An 18,848-nucleotide genomic window follows, 5' to 3' on the forward strand; every position below is an offset into this window, starting at 1 on the left:
TGGTAACTGGTAAACATTTCAAAAAATTAACGAGAAGACGTGTTCGCTGCCACGATCAGGCAAGGAGTGAAGATGTAACGAAACAAAATTAGAATGGTGAGGCAAAGGAAATTATTAAAGAACGATTCAAAATTTAAAAACGAGTGGCCAGGATCCGGAAAAAATGCGATAAAAAGGTTCCCACCTTTTTGACGATGTAAGGAGGTCACATCGTCACACGTGTGACGACGTTAACCTCCTTCATCGTCATGCCACCTTTTTATCACCCTTTTTAATGGTTTCTGGCTACTTACTTTTGAAATTTGTAGTCGTTCCCGAATCTCTTTTTCTTCCACTATCCGCACGTGGTTTCGTTTCATTATCACTTTTTTCCAAATCCCCGAAGAGAGAAGGCGGGCTTATTAATCATCATGTAAATCTCCAACTCCACTTAAACTTAAACACCAAACAGACATAACACTGCAGTACTAATTAATATGTTTTAATTTATTCTAATTTCCATAAATAAATTTAACAAATTTAACATAATTAAATAATTTGTAAAACATTACGTAGCGTAAATTGGAATGTTTCTTTGTAAAATTAAAAATAAGGTATTTAATTCATAACTTTTGTAACTATACTGAAAAAAGAGGGTGGTTTGCATTAATATTGGACATAACTGGTTGATGACTGTACAACCTCAGTCAACCGTGACCATGGAACCTGTAAAGAGCCCGAAACGTTGGTTTGTTTGAAAAAACAAATATACGCGATTTAAATCCGAAAAATTACTATTAACTTGAAACTGTTTTTAAAGCAATATCCGCGTTTAGGCCTTCTTGGGGTAGATACCTAGACTTTTGACTGTTTTATTTTGTTACAGCCTTTCTTTTCCTCTTCTAACAAATTTATGTGGACTGAGCCTAGACGAGGGAAAGGACATAAACATGAGCTACCTACACAGGGTTTGTCCAAAACGGGCAAATTAATACATGTATTGGGCCCGACACTAAAGGGTTTTTCTACGAGAACTTTGTTTTGTAAACCAAAATTCATCGCTGTGGCTGTGTGAGTCACACAGCCACTGACACAATGAATTTATTACAAACCAAATTTCCCGATCGTATAATTTCACGAAATTCAGCCGTTAAGTAACCAGCTCGAACATGTGATTTAACACCGCTTAATCATTATTTATGGGGTTACGATAAAGACAAAGTCTATACGGAGCCAATCGAATCGATTGCAGCCTTAAAAGTCAAAATTCGTGAAATGATTAACGAAATAGACCCACCAGTTTGTCAAAAAGTGACTTTGATGCAAGAATCGACATCTGTAACTGTGGTCGTGGTGGACATTTATCAGTAATCATTTTTCGTTTATTATTGCCAAACCTTACCATTTTTAATACAATAAAAATTTGAATCAGTGTAATCTAAATTTATTGTTTTATTTTGATTTACAAAACAAACTTCTTGTTGAAAAACCTTTATATAACCGGCTGCCTTTTGAATTTGTTAATTGCGCTTCGGATAAGTTATTTAAATGTGGATTAAAGCTCGGTTCTACTTTTCAAGTAATCAATAATACAACTTATATAAGATGATTATAATTTTGAATGTAACTATAATAGTAATAAAAGGAAATAATACGGATATAAGAAATGAAACTATTTTTCCGGATTTAAATCGCGTATATTTGTTTTTTCAAAGAAACCGACGACATTTCGGGCCCTTTACACGTCCCATGGTCACGGTTGACTGAGGTGGTACAGTCTTCAACCAGTTATGTCTAATATTAATGCAAACCACCCTATTTTTTTACTATAGTTACAATAGTTATTAATTAAATACCTTATTTTTAATTTTACAAAGAAAACATTCCAATTTACGCTACATTAAGTTTTACAAATTATTTTATTGAATGAATTTTTATTAAGTTTTATTTATTATTAATTATTAATAGAAATTAGAATAAACTAAAACATATTAATTAGTACTGCAGTCTTATGTCTGTTTGGGATTTTTCATTAGAGGAAATACTGGATCCCTAACTGGTGGTACGGAGAAACCATCTTCCCTGTTGAAATTAGGATGTTTTTTAATTTCAATGGCCTCTCGCAGCATCCTGGGCAGATAACGGACTTCTTTTGCAAGGACCTGGGGTTTGTCAAACTTCATCGAATGTGTAGGTTTATCCATGACATGCTCGCAGACTGCAGACTTGTCGCGATTTAAATCCGGAAAAATAGTTTCATTTCCTATGTGTAACAATCGCGAAAACCTAAGAACTCAATAAATACGGATATAAATTATAATTTTTTTATGACTTGTAAAAGTTAATTTTGTCAATATATAATGTCTATGTCTTTGTCTAACTAATGCTAGGTTACATGCATACGAGTATATGTTAATAAACTTATTAGATTGTTATTTAAGGCAGCATACGTGTTACTTTGTACTTATTTCTGTGTCTTTTGCAAATATTACTTATTATTATTATTAAAACTTTGTTTGCAATTTGCAAACATGATTTTCTCTTGAGAAATATTCTTGTAAAACACTGGAGATTCTTTTATTTGCACTCTGAACTTTTGTTACAAATAAACAAAATCTTGTTTTAGACGGCGTATTCTGACGAAGCAACTTCTCTGGCTGGCGACCGACAAATGTATGCTCCTTATGGATTTTATAAAGGCTGCCGAGTAGCCATCAAAAAAGTCGATAAGCAACGTATTGATCTCACACGACCTTTACTTCTTGAGCTAAAAAAGATGAAAGATTTGGAACAAGATCACTTGGCTAGATTCTACGGGGCATGTGTAGACCCGCCGCACTGTTGCCTTTTAACCGAATACTGCCCCAAAGGTTCTTTACAAGATATACTGGAGAATGAATCTATAAAACTGGATTGGATGTTCAAAGTTAGTCTGATGAATGATATCGTCAGGGTAAGTGTTTTTATACTAATATTTTACACAAAGTTTTACTCATTGACTTACAAATAATGGACGACGGGTCTAATACAAAAACCACGAAAAAAATGTCCCAAGTCAACCTATTTAAACGTAGTGACATGTAAAGGAATATGAAAAAGCTAAAACGTTGAATTTAAATTGTAATGTCATCGCAGTACTGTCTAATTTTGCTTGCTTCGCTGACAGTCGAACAAACGAAGACTAGAGCGTGAATGACGCTCTGTATACGATTTTAACGCCCTATAAGTTCGGACACTTTTTAGCGCGGACCCGACGTCCATATAATTGTAAGTTAATGGTTTTACCAATATTTTTCATGTGTCAATTAATTTATGTAAAATAAACACTATATGTAAATCTAAGTTTATCTTAGTAAGGTCAGCCATTGCGGAGAGTTATTTTTTATAATTTCAAGTGACGACACGAGAAAGTCGTGCGCCTGATAATACACTGTATGTTTAAAACGTCAATTTTTCCTTTGGAGAATCAGAGGATTTCACATTATAAAATTTATTTGAAGTTACTTGAAAATCAGACAATATCACAAACGTTGCTCTAATTTCAAAGTAAATAACTAAAACATTTGTGTTATGGAAATCGGAAACTGGTTGTAAATGGAAATGAATGGATATGGTAGTAACACTCAGGCCCGAGACAATATAGACAAGATAGTTTTTTTACATTCCGAGGATCCCGCCCAGGACCTCCGTCTCTTGACCACGGAGTTCACACATTAATTTACGATGCAAATTTCTTATAACTTGTTAATTAAGTGTTGTATTCTTTGTGTATACTTCTTTAAGAATTTCAATTGTTTTTTAATTATTATCGATCTACTGCAGACGTGTGAGTCTTCTGAGACGTCCTAAATAAAGTCCAGGTCTTAAGTACTCTTAATGAGCTTGTATAAAAGTATTGTTAAGGCGAACGATGTGAGTGAGGATCGTAGCAAGTGGAAAGCTGTGGTATTTGTCTACCTCTGATGGGAAAAGTCAAAAGTCTTTTAAAAACTTCCTTAATGTGCCAGACAGGCGCAATTCCCTGATCTATGAAGGCGGAACCCGTAGACCAGAACCAATTCACAAAAATGTTTTCCGAAATTCTTCCTACCGGGAATCAACCTCTCTCCTCATTCAGCGCCTACTCAGCAAACCGTTGGGTCACCGAGGTTATTAAAAATTCGCAGACATGTTTTATTTCATCCTGATCACACCATCGTTTCGAACTTCATCCTCTAGGCGGTTTACCCTCCAGCCTGCCCATAACAATCACTCTCTCAAGGCTATCAGCGCTTCTGCGTGCAATGTGACCAATGACTTGTAGAATACGGAGCAAAAAGACGGAGGTTAGCAAACTGCCTCTGTGGCCGAACGATTACCATGCTGGTCTGCCACGCAGAGGTCCCGGGTTCTATTCCCGTGCCGGGAGAAATATTTGTATGGCCTCCATTTATTTCTCTCGTGAGTTTGGGTGTAATTTGTGGTTGTCTATGTGTGTGTCCATGGCATTCGCGATACTAGTACATATTTGATTGCCATTAAATTAAATCTTTAAATCTACTTAAAATAAGACACAAAATTTACAAGAAGTTAGAAGGAAGAAAAGTGTATTGTTAGATTATACCAACTCATTCACTTCGTCTTATTGGAGAGTCCTTGAGGTAGTAGTAACTCACACTGTAGTAGCATGCATTTATAAAGAGAATCTTAAATTAGGTTTTGAATACGTTGTCATTTTTTTTGTTTCTAAATTGAAAATAAATGTTTGGAAATATTTTTATTTTGAGTGATTAAAACTAGTCACGTATGAGATTTCATAATATAAAGGAAATTGTGCTTGTCAGCCATTAGTCTGGATAACAAACTGTAATACGTTTTAGTACGTCGACGCAAGGAACAGGGAGATGTTTTTATGATCATTAGTTCAAACTTTTTTACTTCCTGAAAAAGAAGTTTAGCTTAATAGGCCCCATTAATTTCACGTGAGAAAGCCTATTCCTGAAAATTAGGTAACTTTCGAACATCGAGTTTATAACCAGAAATAGAGACGAAATAAGGGCCATATATTCCTTGTAACACATTAGCAATACAGCTCTTATAAATATCAACACTCGTTTGCACTAAAATATATACAGGCCAACTGACCTGTGTGTACGTCTCCGTATATTCCAAAAAATATTCTGTGTTTATTGTAATAAAGATAATATCTCTAACAATTGGGGGCTGGTCAATTAGGTGTTGTGGGAATAGCAGGAAAACATCTAATTACAAAACAAACGGAATCACATTTCATCGGTAAGAAAATATTAAATATATAATTTAGAAATTTTCGTCCATTATAGCAAACCTCAAGTTAACTGGTCGATTTGAAGTGAAACAGTTGACGACACCCGTCAATTGTTTCGAACTCGGGCTGGCCAATCGGAGCGCAGTTGTCGCAGTAATGATATGGCAGAATGGTTTTCAAACAAATTAAATGACATTTCGTCTCTATTTCTGGTTATATACTCGATGCTTTCGAACGATAAAAAGATGCTAAAAAGTGTGCGTAAATTTGTGTTTTTTTGCATTTTATTTTGTCGTATTTTGTGTATTACGAGGTTTATTTCGGACTTAAGGCGAAATTCTGCTTCACGCCAAAAATCTTCTTGGTACAATTCACAAAAACAGGTCCATTGAATCGGGAAAATCAATGTACAATATCGTCGTAATATGTTTTTTTAGCCCCAAGGACATCACATTTCTCAGGCAGTACCAGAGCATCATTAAGAATAATGTATAAGATTATTATTATTATATGTATATATATATTATTATTATGAGGAATAAAAATTAATTGGCTATTCATGACAGTCGTGTTCACAAAGTCACAAATTTATTTGAGGGTCAATTTAGGTACACGGTTCTACAATACGATTCCGGTTGATATTAAAATATTGTCATTTACGAGGCTTAAAAGCTTCTGTCTGCTCGGATGAGCGAACGTTTGATTCGAGTAGTCTTAGAAGGGTACTTTTCTCCTCGGGATTTCGTACTGTCTGCAACTCTCTTCCGCTGCATATCAATGATATGTTAATTCCAGGTACGATTGCGTATTCTGATGACAGCACGGTTGTAGATGACCAATGCAAGGGTCAGTGAAGAAGAAATCCAGTCTTGTCGAAAGTCTATGGTTAGCAGTTTGGAATCTTATCGAGTTCTTAGGTTTTCGCGATTGTTACACATAGGAAATGAAACTATTTTTCCGGATTTAAATCATCTTTTGAGTGTTTTCTTTGTAAAATTAAAAATAAGGTATTTAATTAATAACTATTGTAACTATAGTGAAAAAATAGGGTAGTTTGCATTAATATTAGACATAACTGGTTGAAGACTGTACCACCTCAGTCAACCGTGACCATGGGACCTGTAAAGGGCCCGAAACGTCGGTTTGTTTGAAAAAACAAATATACGCGATTTAAATCCGGAAAAATAGTTTCATTTCTTAGTTTGGAATCTTGTTAAATTTAATGGTACCAAAACTAAAACAAACGTGTCTATTCTCGACAAAACAAAGTCCCTTTGAGCTGACTCCAACTTTTCGTGATATATCCATACCGATAGCCGACCGTCTCAAGCTACTTGGAATGAACCTGTCGTCCAATTTGAATTTCGGTAGATACATTGAATCCATGGCCAAAAATGATGCAAGGAAGCTTTGTATCCTTTCCAGAGTGAGGCGTTACTTTACACTGGGACTGTTTCTTCAGCTGTACAGCTGAACGTTATAACTTGGGCCTTTTTAAGGCGAGAGTAAATAGACATTATTTAGGTGTGCATACTCCATCGTCGACCTCATCGTCACTTTCCATCAGGTGAGATGCGCACTTACATTTGAAAAAAAAAATTACAAAAATCCATGATAGTAAACTGTTTAGCGCTTGTAGGTAGTCGTGATCTTGAAAAATAAACACGGGACGTTCTGTTGCTTACATATTTACTCGTTTTGTTTGATCGCACGTGTCACACGGTAAAAAATGGAGCAAATTTGTAGGCACCTTTAGTTCTACCGAATTCTATAGCCAATAAGTATACGTTGGGCGCACTATAAGTTTCCGGAATGAATAAGAAAAAAATACTATAAATGGTCAGAAATGAATTTATTGTTTCTCAAAATATTCTCCGTTAGCGTAAATGCATTTTTTCATACGAATGAATCAATTTTGAAAACATTTATGCCACTCCTCGGTGACAATCTCTACAACATATTTTTCATACTCTTCGACAACCTCTTCGGGTGATGAAAATCGTTGACCGCGTAACTGGTTCTTAATTTATGGAAATAAATAACAGTTACGAGGTGCCATGTCGGGACAGTATGCGGGATGACTTATAAGGTCAACGTTGTTTACCTTCAAAAATTCATTTGTCTGTCTCGCTGTGTGAGAACTGCCATTATCGTGGTGCAAGATGATACGGCGTTTACGGTTATTTTAACGGAGTTTGTCAATAACTTCCGGCAAACAAATGGTCGTGTACCAATCGCTATTCACGGTACAACGATTTCCAAAGCAACAGTAGCCACGTGTCCAGTTTTATTAAAAAAAGAAGCGATCATCTTAGAGGCACTTTGTACGCGCGCCACTTTAGTTGGTTTCGGCTCGTCTCGAAAGACCCATACGCTCGATTGCTGCTTTGTTTTGAGATCGTAACTATAAATCCATGTTTCGTCACCTATTACTATGTTGCACACCAAATTTGACGCCCCTTCGTTGAATCTGGTAAGCATGGCATTGCACCAAGTGACGCGATCCGTTTTTTGAGCCTCAGTCAAATTGTGTGGAATCCACCGAGAGCACAGCTTTTTCACACCCAAAGTTTGTGTAGTATTGATTGTATTTGACTATACCTAAACATGCCCGAATCTTATGGTATGTCACATGCCTGTCTATTTTGATCATATGGTGCACAATATCGTATCGATGTGTTTGTTGTTCACAGCAGTAGACGGGCGACCTTCACGAAATTCGTCACTGAGATTCACACGGCCGCGTTTGAATTCTGCAAACCAGCTATAAATAGTCGTCTTGCATGGTGCTTTATTGCCTAAGCAGTTTGAAGCCGAGCAAAGCTCCGCTGAGCTTTTTAATTACACTTAAAGTCTTAGAAAATCATACTTTTTCTCGAGTTAAATCCATGGTGATGTAGAAAACCAATTTCTAAAATGACGCCACAATGTAATAACAAGTGACAGTCAGATGAAACAAACTGTATTCTTTAGCCAAAGAGTTCTATTTTCAAATGTTGTAATTACTTTTTAAATATTGTTTATGTAAGTGGCCAGTTCCGGAAAGTTATAGTGCGCCCTATGTATAAACGTGTCTCAAATAAACTATAAAATCCTTTAATTGAAAAATGGCTAACGGGGAACAAAACAACTTTTGTACAGGATTCCTTAGAACTAATTCCCTGAACTATTACGAACTTTCTCGGAGCAAGCAATCTCGGTGATACTCGAATGTCTTCTAAGTAGGTGTAAGACAATCAAAATCGCTTTGTGAACAACAAAAGGAGCATTGCTCACAGATTGTTAAGGTAAGAACCTTGAATTGAAAATGGGCTTATTGCCTTCGCTTCTGCTTTTGATCACATTTATAATTAATGTAATTTTATATAGTTCTATATAAAGTATAGTTGAGTTCCGGGTTTGAAGGGTATGAAAGCTTGAAACAGGCACATGGAACTTGTCAATTTTATATTTCAGAGTGACAAACGCCGCAGTGGCAGTGCCTTTCCAATTTAGAGCCCTGAGTGGGACTGCAACTAATTATGAACAGGCGTGTCCTTACCACCAGACTTATGACTTGTTCATCCCGTTACTTCATCCGCTCACGCGATGCGCTCCTCCTACCGCAAAATGGCGGCTATTTGGTTTCGCAAATTAGAAAAGGATTCAGCTTAAACAAATCCTGCACTTTAAAAGCACTAATGAAATTTTTGGTGTACTTGGATTAATATGACAATATTCCGTTTGAGTGGTTCTAACGTTTACCATGAAATTACTCCTTAAAGTATAGTTTATAAACATTTATATTCAGGGTAAACTTAAAATACGCAACTTACGGTATGTTTTCAATAAATAAACACCGACATCACCAGCCCAAACAATAACACACACGATTGTCGTGACGTATTTTTGAAGTTGTTTATTTTTTTAAATGACAGACCCAGGCATTAAAAACTTTATGGTTTGCTAGAGTAGTTACCGAAATAGCAATTAATATTAGTTCTTTTACCTGTTATAACTTCGATATCCGATAAATCGGTATAAAATCATCACCTCTAGGTGTGGTATGCGTCTACGACTGCATGTAACGCGTGAGCGGTTAAATTATAAAAAAATAGTCCTACTGTTGGGCACAGGCCGTCTCCACAATGGGAGATCTTGTTCTATAGTTCTGACGTGGGCTCAGTGCGAATTGCGAACCTCACAAACAGCATTAAATTGATTTGCAGATGTGTGCAAATCTGCAACTATTTTTTGTTTTCTTTCACCGAAAAGCTCATGGTAAATTTCAAATTAAACATCGCACATAAATTCCTTGTTTTTGATGCAGATCTTTATTATAGTATCGGACAGTATTTGTTGGAAGACGTTGGTTCGAATCCAGCTGGATTGAAGAAATTTTTTCTTAGTGTTCGATCTTTGTATTAATAATTATTACAAACTAGTGAAATAATTTCACGAAAATAATTAAATATCATGCTGATCAAACATCGTGACAATAATCTAAAAAACTTAAAAATTCGATCTCAAACTGATAAGGACGTTGCACCCGACACGGGCAGATTAATGAGGTTGATGGGATTTAAAAAACGTATGTACTCAAGCAAATTACATTTTACCGCCTGGTAATATAGTTGGAATTCGTGGGAAATTTAACTTAATCGTATTTTTAATAAGGAATATATTTATGAGTACAACCAATCTTTAGCTGATTTCCTAAGCAGCATCGTGTCGATCGTGATAGCAACGCCATTGTGCGATGTTAGAGATAGGATTGAGCGCGATCAATACAACTTTTAGCGTCACAGAGTACGCAAGACCAAACTATAAAATTTAAAATTTAAATATACCTAACATATTGTAATACGTGTTCGTTAAATAAATTATCTATTAAGAAAAACATTATTTTCAGTGTAAATAGGTAGAAGGCTGAGCATACAGGTAGATAACCTATCTTCTAAGGAATTGCCATTTAAAAGCAGCTTTGTAGTATTAGAGCTTCTTGTGAAAGAGTTCGTCCAAGGAAGTATTTCTGCTGCCAAGCAGTAATGCGAGAGTAATATAATTTACTGCGTTCCGGTTTTGAACGGTGGGTGCTGGCGAAATTACAGGCACATGAGACTTATCAACTTATGTCTCAGGGTGACAGGCGGAGTGGCAGTGCCTCTCACAGAGAGTCACGGCAACTGTTATAGACTGCCGTGTCGCTTATCATCAGGCGCACGACATGTTCGTCCTGTAACTTGTCGTCATTAAAAAAGTTTCGTAATTTGACGACTTCCGTGGTCGAGTGGTGTGTGCGCCGGTTTTTATAGTGTCGCCATCCGTTGTTTACTATTTCCATAACACCTAACATCACACATAAAAGCACTTGCTTCTACTACTTAGGGATCACAACGACGTATATGATGTTGTCTCATTACAGACTTTGAAATTAACTATTTTATTTTTCAGACATATTTGTTATTATTTCACTGTTATTATTTGACTACTAAACTCGATTATTTTGTACCACGCAGGGTATGCACTATCTACATGGCACGGATATACGATCTCATGGGGCTCTTAAATCAAGCAACTGTGTTGTCGATTCTCGTTTTGTGTTGAAAATAACCGATTTCGGGTTACACGCACTTCGCACTAGCGAGAAGGACTGTAGGGCTCATAACTACTGGACACGTGAGTAATCTTTTTTTTTTTTTTCAATTGTCATCGTCCCTTAAAATATCATTCCATCAATACATCGAAATTGATATTTCTCAGAATATTTTGTGAGTTCGAAGGGTTTTAAGTTGTGCACCCTTCATGTAATAGAGAGAGATTTATAGATTCAGGTCCGTTCGTTATGCCCCCTGTTTGTGATACCCTCATGGTGTATGCCCACCATTTTGGTTAGGTACGATAAATGTTATTCAAATCTATTTTTTAATAAAATGTACTGGCAGACACAAAAATGCTTTTACAAAAACAAAAAAAAAATACTAATAAAAAGTAGTAATAAATAACTTTGAAATAGCATGAACTTAATATAAAAAACTTTTTAGTACACTTGATCAATAAGCACAAGTCACACTTATTTGAATCCTTTATTTATATAGTAACATCAAGACAATATCAAAACAATTATTTAAATCAAAATAAGTTTTTTTAAGGTTCGTAATCAACTAACGTTCAATTCAAACAAAAATTCAAACAAAAATACCTAGTTATATACAAACTGTTTTAACGAAATTATAACTATTATAAACATGCAAAATTATTACGAAATTAGAGAACAAATTGACCGTTCACATTAACAAACGTTGAACATGCAAAATAGTCTTCTTTTTACTACAAGTACCTAATATAATCACCGTTTTCGCTTAATTACAAAAAACGCACGCATTTTTACCGAAATCGCAATGACAGAATTTTCTTTTTCATATTCTTCAGTTATTAAATTCAGAAACATTTTAGTTGCTAACAGTACCTACTTAATGCAAATAGACTAGATATCTGACAAAAATGTTTATCCAAAATTTTTTACAATCGTATGCCCCAGACTTAGTTTAAAATCGTATGACACCACGGGGGCATAACAAACCGGGGGCATAGGTAACGAACGGACCCAATGATACTAAGAACAAAATTAGTGGATAACTTTTTATGCTTAAACAGGAGAGTTATACAATTTCAAATAATATGAATATAGGTAATTTATTCCATGAAGTTGATAATAATTAGAGGAGTTTCATGTGATAAAAGAAATTTTAACATTTGGTCACATATGACTTGTTTATACCAAAGACACGACGACTTATCATTATTTCTTCGAAGGTAATGGACAATACTTAACCAGTGATGGCAAAGATGCTCCATTACAGTTAAACTGAATAAGTTTCAGTAATTAAAAAACAAAATACATAGTTACAAGTACATAATACGCTTAAAGGTAGATAGATACACGCGAACCTGGAACAGCAAAACATTTTGAAATTAATATTTTATGTAACTTTTTTTGTAAAAAAAACCGATTTCAACAGTTTGTGGAATTACATTTCTTTGCCAACTTTTGTTAAAATCGGTTACCGGAAATTACGCGAAACCGGATCCATACCCTAGTTTGCCACCTTTAGAGATGAAATATATTCTTCAAATTTACATAAATTTACCCTCAATCCAACAAAAAAGAATCATCGAAATCGGTTCACAAATACCGGAATAATCGCGTAACATGCACAAAAAATACAGTCAAATTGAAAACCTCCTCCTTTTTTTGAAGTCGGTTAAATAGATGTTAGTAAAAAATATTTAAAAATTGTACGGTGAACACGCAGGTCTGCTTTGGACTGGTCCTGAACTCCTGCGTATGTCAGAGCCTCCGCCAGAAGGTACCCAGAAGGGCGATGTGTACTCCTTTGGGATCATAATGCATGAAATTGTCAACCGCCAGGGTGTGTTCTGGCTCGGACCCGGCATCGAGATGCCACCTAAAGGTATGTACAACTTTATGTAAAATACGTACGAAATTGTGTACTATACAATCAATGTATGATTTGTCAAGTGAAAAGTTTATTACCCGCAATATTTTCTACCCATTTGTTCCTTTCTCTGACTTAGCTGTTCCTTTTTCGGTCACACAATTGGATAAAAATTACTTGTTTTGAAAATGGCAAATATAAAGTACTTAATCGTCATTGCCGATCATCAATAGCGGTACAAACTCATAATATTAATGTCGGCCACTCACTGCTTTTGAGGAATGTTTTAAAAAACCGAATTATTACGTTGATATCTTTTCATCTATTGTATTATTTTTACTGCTCTGAATGTAGACATGGCCTCTTTGCTTCTTTATATAGAAAAACATTGCACAAAAAGCCCTAGTTTTATATCCAGAAAGTGCGCGAGTAAAATATAAGTGAGTATTTGACCTCCATCTCACCTGATGGAAAGTGACGAGGAGGTCGACGATGTAGCATGCACACCTAAATAATGCCTTTACACTCGCGCCTTCAAAAGGTTCCAAGATATAGCGTTCGGGAAATAAGATCGCAGGCAGGGAATTGCACTCTCTGGCTGGTCGCCATATAACTGTGGTGCGAATCCTGGGAACATCCACAACATAGGGGTGGAGCCCCAGCCCACCCCTAGTCCCCCGTTGATGGAAAGGTGAAGGCGGAATCAAATTATGCAATTCCATCGCACGCGCTCCGTAATATATCCTGTAGAATATGTTTTTGTTTTTTAGTTTTCATTATAAAATCCTGGACAAAATACGTTCCTTATTATCCCAAAGGGTTTTCAATTTCTTCCCCTTTATTTTTTTATATAAAACCCACTACGCAAGCATCTCTCCAACACAGAAAAAGTTTTTAGCTAATTTTCTGATCTTATAAGTCGCAATTTGTTCAACTTCAGCTCCAATATATAATTTTTTACCATGGTTCTTTGCTAACGCATTTGCTGGGGCATTAGTTTTTTCTCGTCAGAGTTTAGCTTGATCCGTGCCTTGATTGCTCTCACAACAGCTGGAATCCCAATGGATTGAGATCGGACAGTTTCGCTTTGTAGTTGGATGGAAAGAATAGGAACGATAAACGACTCCTAGTAAACTGTTCAAGTACCACGCAACGCTATTACAATCAAGGCGTCTTATTTTTGAGTCCACTGGGTTATTTAAAAAAAAAGAAAAAATATTATATAGAGAAGTGAAAAATGCGGTCTCGAAAATCACGAGAAAAACGGAAAGTCCACACTTTCAATTTAGTTCTCTACTAACTTAAACTTTAAAATTTTATAAAATTTTATTTCATTTTCGTAGTGAACACGTAAGAAATTCGTTTTTTACAGCATTTAATATAGTTTCAGATAGAGGGGACCTGATTTTGTTACGATCGTTCTCCAATCTCCATTAAACTATGGACTAAGCTCTACTGTGCAGTGTTGCCACGTCTGTGAAACTAGAATAAAAAGTGACTGTTGATTTAATCTGAAACTCTATCTGAGAATGCCAAAAGATATTCCAGACTCGTAAAATTTACGAGACTGAGATTTAGGGGAAGTAAGCTATAATCCCAACTATCAAATTAATCTTATGACTTTAGGGCTTGTACAGTACAGTAACAATCTTGTAGTTGTTGCCGGTTATTCTCGGACTAGTGTTCACTATCTAATTTCCGTGCAATTTTTTATTAAAGTATTCGATTTTTTATCGTGCAATATTATTTAATATTCGAGTACCGTATCGTGAAATATTATTTAATAATGACACGATAATATACTTGAATATTTAAATAATAACAATGGTCACGGAAAGATAGTGAACACTAGTCCAAGAATGATCATGACAGCATTCATTATTTCGATGTATCTATGAGGTATGGCTCGTTGTAAGGTTTTAAGGCGATGTTTAGGCTTATTTAGCTTTTATTCTTATAATTTGGCTGTACAAACTTATAATACACAAATAATATGACTACCTGCAATAAAGTCTAAATAAATACAACAGTATATTTTTTTAAACTTGTACACTTGTAAAGTTAACTATTTCTTATTTACCATATAATATTTAAAGATATATAAAAGTCTTTGTAAAGAGTAATTAATCATAAAATAGAAGTCGGCTAGGTAAAATCAAGCTACAAATTTTATATAAGTTCATAAAGTATTTTATTCTTGAGTTTATATAAAATACAATAATATTCAATTATTTCACTATGAATTGCCCTTTTTTTTATTTTTTGCGCACACCCTTTTAGCCCCGCACTAGGGAAACCCTGTGTCGCTGGCAGAAACTTGTATATTAAACTGGACCGCGCACTAAGTTAATAAAACGAGCCGAGTGAGAGGCTTCAATGTAGTAATGCATCTCTTTCTAATAGGGTGTTCATTCATTTTTCAGCCAGCCATAATTATTGTTTTTAACTTTGTAGTTTTTACTGAAAAATGTGGCCGCTTATGGGTGACTAAAACTATTAATATTACTTCATGATAGAAGGTTTCATTGTTGATATATTTTTTTGTATTATTACAGTAAAAGCATATTACCTTTAAGCAAATACATATATATAAAACTTAAAAAAGTTAATAGACTAGACACTACCTAAGAAGATTGTATTTAGCGTTGGCAACTTGTTAGACAAGGACAGACCACTACTTCCAGCTATCTCACGTGTCTCGGTTTTTTACTTTTACTTAAAATATACCTTAACGTAATCCTTTAAGGTGTAAATTTGTAATATTGGTATATCGAAGTGAGCGATCCAGTTTATGAACTCATATAGATAACCACAAATTACACCCAAACTCACAAGAGAAACAAATGTAGATCATACACATATTTCTCGTCGAACCCGGCACCTCTGCGTGACAGGCCAGCATAGTAACTGTTCGGCCACCGAGGCAGTCATTATTACTTAACGTACTCAAATAAAACAAGGAGATTGTTCTTTTTAAACGATGTTAATATGAAAATCTTACATATAGGATTCTTCTAAATAGCTTACGTATTGCTATTTTAAAGCTGCTGTCTGTTGCATATACTTCTTGCCAATAATACTTACAAGACAAAGGTAATGGTTTTTGAAAGAGAGGAAGATATGATGATTTGCACGATATTGATTGAAGGAGAGAAAGTGGATTAAGTGAAAGAGTTTGTGTATTTGGGTTCTACGTTTACGTGTAATGGAAAATGTGAAAGAGACATTGAAAGAAGAGTGAACGCAGGGAATCAGGTGAATGGTGCGTTGCATACCTTTATGGGCAGCCAGAAAGTGTCTAAAAAGGCACGATTTACTGTGCATGGGGGGGGGTGCTGGTTCCTACACTTATGTATGGTAGTGAATGTTGGGTTTGGCAGAAGAAGCATGAAAGTAGAATTAATGCAGTAGAAATGAGAGCTTTGAGGAGTATGGCTGGAGTGACTCGGATGGATAAATTAAAGGCGTGAAGTATATGTATGTATGTGTAATACTTACATAAGAATGATTTAAGCATGTAATAAACGAACAATAATGGCATGTATAAGATTTAAGCACTTCTAAGTAGTGTCCAAATCCACATTTATAAATGATAAGTTTTTGCTAATATAAATGAGTGGGGATCATGTTTGTCTCCCACTAGGGTAGGCATACAATTGACCTTTTACTAGCTATACTCCCGTTTATTCTTTGGGTCTACTCATTCATTTCGCACTAGCCGGTTAATTTTTGTACATCTATTCGAAATTTGAAATATAATCTGGTTTAAGCATTGACTTACAATTATATGGACGTCGGGTCCGCGCGTTAAAATCGTATACAGAGCGTCATTCACTTTAGTCTTCGTTTGTTCGACTGACAGCGAAGCAAGCAAAATTAGACAGTACTGCGATGACATTACAATTTAAATTCAACGTTTTAGCTTTTTCATATTCCTTTACATGTCACTACGTTTAAATAGGTTGACTTGTGACATTTTTTTCGTGGTTTTTGTATTAGACCCGTCGTCCATTTATTTGTAAGTCAATGGGTTTAAGACATTTATTCTCACTAATAATAAGAATAAATAAATTATTTATTTGACAACTAAAACACACTTGTTAGTAAATACAGAAAATTTTAACTTATGACAACTTTAACTTAAAACATAAAACACACATTATTAAGCTCGAGGCGCCGACTACCCCATCACAAGGATGAAATGACGAAGCATCTGATTTAGCCGCAAACGTTTTTAGAATGCTGTTAGGACTAGAACGCAGTCTGGAGAGTAGTGAGGCCGTCTTTTTCGCATCACAGCAAAAAAGTCTTAAATTACAATAATTACAAGTTTACACTTACATGAGAACACAGAGAAACATATTACAATATTTTATTTTTTTAGATAGCGTACAAGGACGGTTGTTCAACGATAAAATAAGCAAGTTGTGCCCGCATTGTAATATAACAACAGACAATACGATTTCAAGTGCTAACTATTAGCGCAAGCACGGCTCAATTCACAGACTACGCTCACTACGCTAATACCAGATGAGACTTATTTATTATATTAATTTTATTGCCGTTTAATTTTTGCCAAAAATATTAAAACAAAAATAATAATAATAACGCACACACTCAACATAGCCCCGCACTAGGGAAACCCTGTGTCGCGGGTGCCATGGACACATACATAGACAACCACAAATTACACCCAAACACAGGAGAGAAATAAATGTAGGCCATATAAATATTTCCTAGAACCTGGGAATATAGAACCTGGAACTCCTGCGTGGCATTGGCATAGTAAACGTTCGGCTACGGAGGCAGTTATGATGATAAAAAGTATTTACTTGCAGGTAGTATGTTTACTTTTCTCTTACTAGTACTTTTTTTTAAATATTTTTTATTATTTTTTTATTTATTATTCATTCATCCTCCACTAGTTTGTTATTGTTATTTATACGAAGATCGAACAACATAAAGAAAAAATCTTTCGATTTCACTGGACGGGAACCTCGTCTGTTGCCACACCAGGACCGCTTTTCTTAACAACTGAGTTACAGACCGAGTCTCCGTGCATGTCGCAGATATTTAATAATAAACTACAATTTTCATAAAAAATATATTTATAAATGTCGTGGTAATAAAAAATGTCGTGATATTCAATAAAACAAATATTTCGAAATATAAGAGCTGTGTGACATGATTAAAGAACTACCTAGGTACAGTTTTAGATTTCATAATGTCATCTATCAGTAATTTGATTGTATTGTACTTTAAAGTTAATATTTATTCCAATCTTAGCTTATAAATTGGCCTTTCCGTGTAGACGTATTATTACCTAATTAGACATAATTACCACCGGAGGCGCCATGCCCGACCGGAATATCTGATGCCATTAATCATAGTCAAGTGGCTGCCATATTTGACAATGATTATGACGTTGACGGTCAGTTTAAGCTTTCAGTTTGATCTTTGCCATTTCTATTATAATGTTGTTATTCGGTATCGGTGTCGTAATGCTAACTCGTAAGTTATATAGAAGATCATAGTTATTAAACGCACTTGCGAGTAAATAATGCGCAGCGAAATTGTGACTTGCGAATGTTATGATTTTTTGTCCTCATTTGGAAATAGTCACGCTTGTTTATTCATTTCATGCAGAGATAATCGAAACGATCATAGCAAGCGGCCTTCGCCCGAACACGACGCACTACCGTTCTTGCGAGGCAGACGAAGCTACTGAACTCATGCGCCGTTGCTGGGCAGAGGACCCCGGCGAGAGACCAGACTTCGGATACTTGAAGGGAGCCATTCGTCGACTCAACAAGTAATATTTACGTATTCTCTACACGTTATGCGAAAAATAAATATTCCAGTCATCTGGTATATTACGATGTATGTTGTGCTTATTGCGAAAAATATAAAAAAGAATGGAGACTCAGGACTCAGACTATAGAGAATTAGGGTTGTCAAAAATATTTTACGATTTAGTTTCGACTACGACCAATGATTTCTACGGATTAAGTGTTTATTATTTTATTAATCTTCCTTAAGGTTGCCGTTTGTTTTATCTTCACGAAAGCGATAAGAATATAATTGATATCATTTTATGCATTTTGTTTTGTTAGTAATCAGAGATTGTGCTTTGGCGAAATTGCTTAGCGAGTTATCTGACATTT

At 35.3% G+C, this 18,848-nt stretch overlaps 1 protein-coding gene across 3 annotated transcripts in view; it reads left to right on the plus strand.

Annotated features, from left to right (window-relative positions):
* The window catches only part of LOC113239366 (atrial natriuretic peptide receptor 1), a 212,339-nt gene that overhangs the window by 175,961 nt on the left and 17,530 nt on the right, over positions 1-18,848 (plus strand). For all 3 annotated transcript variants that reach the window (XM_026476345.1, XM_026476344.1, XM_026476346.1), the window contains 4 exons: positions 2,606-2,932; positions 10,744-10,903; positions 12,541-12,699; positions 18,331-18,496. In XM_026476345.1, the coding sequence (XP_026332130.1) occupies positions 2,606-2,932; positions 10,744-10,903; positions 12,541-12,699; positions 18,331-18,496 (812 nt within the window). The remainder of the gene's footprint in view (positions 1-2,605; positions 2,933-10,743; positions 10,904-12,540; positions 12,700-18,330; positions 18,497-18,848) is intronic.

Source organism: Hyposmocoma kahamanoa, unplaced genomic scaffold, assembly GCF_003589595.1.
Source record: "Hyposmocoma kahamanoa isolate Upper Pololo Valley unplaced genomic scaffold, ASM358959v1 99879, whole genome shotgun sequence".
Lineage (NCBI taxonomy): Eukaryota > Metazoa > Arthropoda > Insecta > Lepidoptera > Cosmopterigidae > Hyposmocoma > Hyposmocoma kahamanoa.